This window comes from Gracilinanus agilis, unplaced genomic scaffold (assembly GCF_016433145.1).
Source record: "Gracilinanus agilis isolate LMUSP501 unplaced genomic scaffold, AgileGrace unplaced_scaffold5149, whole genome shotgun sequence".
NCBI classification, from domain to species: Eukaryota; Metazoa; Chordata; class Mammalia; order Didelphimorphia; family Didelphidae; genus Gracilinanus; species Gracilinanus agilis.
The window spans coordinates 2-7,685 of record NW_025386343.1 but is presented as its reverse complement, the minus strand read 5'-3'; the positions used below and the strand labels follow the sequence as shown (position 1 = coordinate 7,685).

Here is a 7,684-nt window from a genome sequence, read left to right as displayed (position 1 = left end):
AGAGTTACCTAAATATTTTAAGATAACAAACATGAACTAATTAATTACCTTTTTAAATGTCTTAAGATCAAATGGGATAATATTTGTAAAGCATTTAGCAGAATGCCTGGCATAGAGTAGACGCTTAATAAATGCTTATTCTATTTCCCCCTTTCAAGAACCTTCTAAGCTCCTTTCTGCATGCTTGGGGGGAGGCCGGTGAAATAGAAAGTCATACGCAATTGTTATGAAATTTGGAATTGTTTTAATCATCAGGTGTTCTAAGTTAGGTTGGCATCGCTGTAATGGCATTAATATTTAATGATGGATGCTCTCAAGCTGGAAATCCCACCAAATAGGGCTTCTGGGGTTTCGTACAGTAGTTCGTCGCGACGCTCTCATGTATGCAATCGATGTAGTCCGTGTTACACTTGCCACACTTGCAGCTCACAGCCACAGGGTAGGAGACATAGGGGATGACATGGGGAGGGCAGCCTGGCATCACCACTGTCCTGTAGATGATGTCTCTATATGTGCAAACATCCTGGGAGAGAGCACTTTTGGGGAGGAACAGCTTACCATTGCTGTCCTGAGGAGAGAAGAGAGAGGCGAGCATCCCTTGACATCAGTTTTACAAAGAGAGAATAAATGGTGAGAGCAGATTTAAAATAACATAAAATATAATAATAATAATAATAATAGCACCTATATATTATATAGCACCCTTGTTGTGCCAAGTACTTTACATCTCATTTGCTCTTCACAACAACTCTGGGTTGCTTTAAATCCACTATTCCGGGGTGCCCCCCACCACCATCACCACATATATGAAAAAGGAGGGTTAAGAATTGGGGAGGCCACCGAAGCAAGGTTAAAAAACCTTGGGGAGATCCCAGCCTATTACATTAACTCCTAATCATTAATAACTCCCTGTGGACTATTTATGGGAGGACATGGTTAAGAGTTGTATAAGAAATACACACCAATGGGATCATAGATCCATGTTTATGGCATTATCCACACTCAACACATCCTTCTCAAGACTCCAAGAAAGGGTGGCAGCTGGGTCACACAGTGGATACAGTGCCAAGCTTAGAGTCAGGAGGACCTGGGTTCGAATCTATAGACTCTTCTTAGCTGTGTGACCCAGGGCAAGTCATTTAATCTTATTTGCCTAGCCCTTGCCCATCTGTTTTGGAGTTGTTACTGAGATAAAAAGTAAGGGTTTGGGTTTTTTTTGGTTTGTTTGTTTGTTTGTTTGTTTGTTTGTTTGTTTGTTTTTTTAGAGACTACAAGAAAGAGAAATCAATTTGGGATAAAGAGAACCTGGTTTCAAATCTTGGCTCTGCTGCTTATTCTCTGGACCTCATTTTGTCATCAGCAAAATGGAGGGAACTGAATGAAACACTCCCGTTAAGGTCCTTTCTAGTCTGAAATGCTATACATTTCATTTAAAGAATAAAAAGAAAAAATAGTGAAATGAGAGCATCTTAGTAGAGCTAGAAGGGATTGTGAAAGTTCCCAGTTTAGCTCAGTTTTATATCTGAGGAAAGCGAGGTTCAAATGAATGAAGTCACATACCCAAGTCACACAGAGTTAGTAATTAGTCAGTTGTGATACCAATAGGCAGGTGACACCTAGTATAAAATGAGCAATATATGCATTCATGATCATGGGGGTGGCAGTTAGGTAGTACATAGAGTGTCAAGCCTGGAGACAGAGGACTTGGGTTCAAATCTGGCCTCAGATCCTTCCTAGCTGTGTGTCTCGGCAAGTCAATTAACCTCAATTACCTAGCTCTTACCACTCTTCTGTCTTAGAATTGACAGAGACAAAGTGTAAGGGTTTTTTTAAAAATGTGCCCATTATTGTACTGAACTATGATCACCACCAGCCACATGGACATCTCCTTTTAAGCATCTCCTGAAAGCATTTCTTGCCCTCAAGCCCCCTTCCAAATTAGAATGAATTCTGAAAATGTATTGGTTTCTATTAAAACATAACATGGATAAAAATGATCTGATAAAGAGCTTTGGTTCCTTTTTTCCCCCTCTAAAAGCAGTCCACTTAGGGGGCAGCTGAGTGGCTCAGTGGATTGAGAGCCAGGCTCAGAAACAGGAGGTCCTGGGTTCAAATCTGGCCTGAGACACTTCCTAGCTGTGTGACCCTGGGCAAGTCACTTGACCCCCATTGCCTAAGCCTCACCACTCTTCTGCCTTAGAACTAATACACAGCAGTGATTCTAAGATGGAAGGTGAGGGCTTAAAAAATAATAATAAAAGCAGTCAACTCTGCCCCAGCATACCCGAGTCATGCAGTATCCAGCACAGATGGTGGTGTTGATGGTAAGACAGTAGGCACACTCTCTCCTTTCGATGTGCATGGTATATCCAGTGGGAACACAAAGGGACATTGTTTGCCCAAATGCAAGGCCAAAAAGTAGAGACATCAGGAAAGTAGCAGTCATGCTAAAGGCCAAGACAAAATTGTTAAAATGAACCCATTACATGGATTGTCAGCAATATGCAGAAGCTCACTGCATTGACAGAAAGACTTGCTATTAAGATCAAAAATTAATTACTCTCTTCAATCTCCTTTCTCCATCCCACCTTTTAAGCCTTCTTACACATTGTTGTCCCTCCACGTCTGATTCTTCTTGACCCCATTTGGGGTTTTCTTGCAAAGATACTGGAGCGGTTCGCCATTTTCTTCTCCAGCTCATTTTACAGATGAGGAAACTGAGCAAAGAGAGTTAAATGACCTGCTCAGGGTCACACAGCTAGGAAGTGCCTAGGCACCCGAGGTGAACTCAGCAAGATGACTCTTCCTGACTCTAGGCTGCCCAGCACTCTACCTACTGTGCCTCCCAGCTGCCCTCACCTTTAGTAGCAAATGGCAAACCCCTGAAAAACAAGATTTTCCAGCAAGATCAGTCAGTCAACAAAAGGGATTTTCCTGTAATCTCTCCACTAACCAGAAAATTAATTTCACCAGAATACCTCCAGCCCCAGGCAATTTATTCACTCGGGTGTTGATGTGTTCAAATAATATAACAAGTCTTTAATCTCCAGGACTCGGACACAATTCTCCCCAAGCATAACACTCCTTTCCATAATCCTGTGGGAAGGCTAAAGGATAGGGACAGACCAGCTGGATTTATCTAGATATGAAATCATCCTGAGAGCATGGATGGTTTCTCTTTTTTTCTGTGTATCCTCAGTGCCTCGTAGAGTGCCTGGCATGTAATCTGGTACTCAATGAAGGCTGGAGAACATGTTGATTGGAAGGAGAGAAAGAGCCTAAAAATGTATTCCAGAGCAAACTTCCCCAAAGTATTTTTTTTAAACCCTTGCCTTCCATATTGGAGTCAATACTATGTATCGACTTCAAGGCAGAAGAGTAGTAAGGGTGGGCAATGGGGGTCAAGTGACTTGCCCAGGGTCACACAGCTGGGAAGTGTCTGAGGCCAGATTTGAACCTAGGACCTCCTGTCTCTAGGCCTGGCTCTCAATCCACTGAACTACCCAGCTGCCCCCCCTTTTGTGTGTGTGTGTATGCGTGTGACATTTAGTAGTCATATGACCTTGGATAAATCACTAAACTTCTCTGGGACTCAATGTCCTCGCCTATAAAATGGGGAGATGGAACTAGATGGTCTCTGAAAGTCACTTCTAAATCTCATCGAAAGGAAAATAAGATGGCCTCAGAAGCAGATGACAACATAGGGTTGAATACAAGCTCTGATACTAACTAGGTAGGTCCACCATCAATCATGCAAACTCTGAAGTTCAGTTTCCCCTTTTGTAATATGGGGATAGTAATACTTAATGCAACAGGATTGTTGCAAGGAAAGCATTTTGTAAACCTTAAAGCACCATGTAAATATGGACTAGTCCCCAAAGGATAGAGAGCCAGGCCCATAGAGAAGGGAGGTCCTGGTTTCAAATCTGACCTCAGACACTTCAGGCTGTGTGATCTTGGGCAAGTCATTTAACTCCAACTGCCTACTCCATTTTTTTGCCTTGGAATTGCTGCTTAGTATCAATTCTAAGGCAGAAAATAAGGATTTCTTTTTTAATGTGGAATAGCATTATTATTCTCTATCAAATAAGAGGTGAATAAAATGAAGACCAATCTCATAGTCAGAAAGATCTGGATTCAAATGTTAACCTCTGACATGTTCACTACATGGCTATAGAAGCAGTAAAGGGACACAGACTTTGTTATACAGAGACCATTTTTTTTTTAATTCTAGCTCTACAAGGTTGCTGAATTGAAGAAATTGGTCATTCCTCTTTGAGTGATATCCTACCACCTCCTATTCTCCTTTAAAATCTATTGCTGGGGGCAGCTGGGTAGCTCAGTGGATTGAGAGCCAGGTCTAGAGATGGGAGGTCCTAGGTTCAAATCTGGCTTCAAACACTTCCCAGCTGTGTGACCCTGGGCAAGTCACTTGACCCTCATTGCCCACCCTTACCACTCTTCCACCAAGGAGCCAATACACAGAAGTTAAGGGTTTAAAAATAAAATAAAATAAAATCTATTGCTATCTTGTATTGCCATCTTTCTCCAATCAGTGTCTCCCTTTCACTATTTGAAATTTGTTGTTTTGTTCAGTCATTTCAGTTATGTCCAGTTCTTTAGTGGTCCTCATTTTGGGTTTTCTTGGTAGAGATACTGGAGTGGTTTGCCATTTCCTCCTCCAGCTCATTTGACAGATGAGGAAACTAAGGCAAAAAGGCTTAGGTGACTTACTCAGGGTCACACAGCTCATAAGTGTCTGAGACTTGGGAAGATAGGTCTTTCTCATTCCAAACCCAGTGCTCTATCCACTGGCCACCTAGTTGCCCAATTTGACAGGTTTACTGATTAAAAAATGTATCTTTTCTCATTTTGCCCAGCCATTTGCATATGGTAAATGTCCACTAATGACATTATATATCACAAAATCTCATAAGGATTTAGGTCCACAGAATAGGATTGGAACACCGAGGCCAACATTATAATTCATATTTTGAACCAAAATAACCATAAATCATGGAATTCTGACAAAGTTATTCGCCTGATACCACAGATTTCATTTGATAAAAAAAAAATAAATAAACCCTAACCGAAGTGGAAATGAGGAAAGAAAGCTGTCACCATCACCATCCAGAGTCATTCATCATTTCATAGATCAACTGACCAGTGTCCCAAATGAATCAGGGGCACCTTTTGTCCCGTGATGGGTCCCACCTTGCCGGGCCACCAAACCCACAAATTAATAAGTCTGCAAACCCACATTTCCACCTTCTTCTCCCAAGCTAGCAGATTCCAGTGTCGAAAAGGTAAAAAATGACAAGTGAACAAGACACACACTCAAAGCAAAGTAAGAGGACGAGAGCTATATTTCAGAAGAGCACTTTTTCGGCGTGCATACATACCTGACTGCAATGGAGAGCAGGCACAGCAATGAGCCACGCTAAAAGCTCTTGGCACATTTTATACTCTTCAGGATAATTCCCCACTGACCTTCCTGTTTATATAACCGAGCTGAAATTACCGCTTTCTTATCGGAGACACATCTATTACACATTCATGCTGAACCCCGAAGAGAATGTGTTTAGTCAACCAAGATGATATCTTCCTCTGGAAATGGTGACATTATTTCAAGATGCATTTGCTTCTCTTCCTTTGGAAAACAAAGTGCAGGTTTTAACCATTAGCGCTTATTAAATTTTTCTGAGTACAGAATAATCAAGACAAGAAAGAAATTGATGATAGGAGTCAGTATTGGAAAGAAGGATTAATCTGAGAACTTATTTAGTCACATGGCTAGCCCTGAGCCTCACCTCCAAAGCAGAATCAAACACTATATGGAAAGGCCATAAAGTTGATGTCTCTTTTGGGAGGTGGGGGGTGGAAGGGGTTGGATGGAGACTAGATCTGACTTCGTTGTTGTAGAGGACTCAATGAGGATGGTCCTTGTGCCAATTTAGATCAGCATCTACTCTACTACCTATAGCAGTGATGGCAAACCTTTTAGAGACCAAGTGTCCAAACTGGACTCTCATGCCACAGATGAGCCACCTCCTTACCACAGAGAAAGGAGGGAGGAAGCACTCCCATTGAGCTACTGGGCAGAGGGGCGGGAGATTTGAAAAATGTCCTCAGGGTCAGCAGAGAGGGGGAAGAGAGCAGCCCCCTCCAGCATGTGTGCCATAGGTTCACCAACGTGGACCTATAGTCTTTTTTTTTTTTTTCAACCCTTACTTTCTGCTTTAGAATTGATATTGATTGTCTCTCCCTTCAAAGTCTATGGAGAGGGCATCTTTTCCTGGCTTAGTGGCTAATCCTCTGACATATGCACTCCTTGCCTCTGGCATTTGAGCCAAGCAACCTATAAAGAGATCGATATCAATTGTAAGGCAGAAGAGTGGTAAGGGTTAGGCAATTGGAGTTAAGTGACTTGCCCAAGGTCACAAAGCTAGGAAGTATCTGAGGCCAGATTTGAATTCAGGTCCTCCCAATTCCAGTCCTGGTGCTCTATCCACTATGACATCTAGCTGCCCATACACTTATAGTCTTAGAGATTTGCCTGGGTCACTGTGGAGTTCAGTGACTTGTCCAGTTTATACCAGATAAGTCTTGAATTGAGGGCTTCCTTCTTAATGATTAGTCTGGAATATGTTCACTGATTCTTTCACTTCTATACAGCTCAATAAGATATACAATAAACAGACATAACTCCAGTCATGGTTGTCCAAAATAATTCCTTTGTTATTGTCATTGTTTAGGAGATAATAAAGTTTTTAAAAATCACATATAAAGAAACATTGTCTAGCAAATGTATCAGATGCTCTCCTATGTGTGGCACATGTGTGGGGAGGTTAGCTGAGTCCCCTTGGGATGCTTCTGGTGGCTCATGTGTGCTGACTCAGTACCAAAGGACTTGGTTTTCTGGGGTGATGAAGCAATCTCCTTATAGGCTGCTTGGCTCAAATGCCAGAGGCAAGGAGTGTTTATGTCAAAGAGGATTAGCCACTGAGCCAGGGAAAAGATGCCCTCTCCTTAGACTTTGAAGGGGGAAGCAACCAGCTGCTCTGCTTGATTTCAACTCTGCTTTTCCCCAGGATAAGCTCATCACTAGAAATTTTGTCATCATGGAGACTGAGTCAGCTTGGGCCTCAGCATCCTCTTTTGTTTCTATTCCTTGGATGGTGTGGCTAGAAGTCAGAGCTAAAAAACTCCTCTCAAAATCTCCCCTTAAAAGGGGGCTCAGAATTTCCAGCAGTCTCTTCATTTCCCACCAGATTTCAATCTGGTTCCACCAATAAAAAATACTTTTTCTTTTTCTCATTTGTATCTGCAGTATGTACTACATTGTCTGGCATATGGTAGGTCTGTAATGGATGTTTATTGTCTTGCCCTGTCTTACTTTGCATTGCATTCTGGACAGCTTCTCTTACTCTCTTCTTTCTCTCTCCAAGGTAGGTATTATGTATCTCTCCACTCCTCCTTTCTTTATCCTGCTTCCCCTCTCCTCCTCCTCCTCTTCCTTCTTTTCTTCTCCTCCTCTTTCTCCTCCCCTTCCTCTTTCTAATCCTCCTCCTCTTTTCCTTCTCCATCTCCTCCTTTCCTTCTCCTCCTTTCTTTCTCCTTCTCCTCTTCCTTTCCTTCTCCTTCTCCTTCTCCCCCTCCTCCTCTTTCTCCTCCTCCTTCTGTT

General features: G+C 42.2%; 1 protein-coding gene across 1 annotated transcript; it reads right to left on the bottom strand.

Moving 5' to 3' along the window:
* Positions 1 to 313: 313 nt before the first annotated feature.
* On the bottom strand, positions 314 to 2,446 carry LOC123255757 (thyrotropin subunit beta). The gene is made up of 2 exons (XM_044684494.1): positions 2,285 to 2,446; positions 314 to 568 (listed from the first exon to the last, which is right to left on the bottom strand). The coding sequence occupies exons 1-2, from the start codon at positions 2,444 to 2,446 to the stop codon at positions 314 to 316; spliced, it is 417 nt and encodes a 138-aa protein (XP_044540429.1).
* Between the last annotated feature and the right edge of the window lie 5,238 nt (positions 2,447 to 7,684).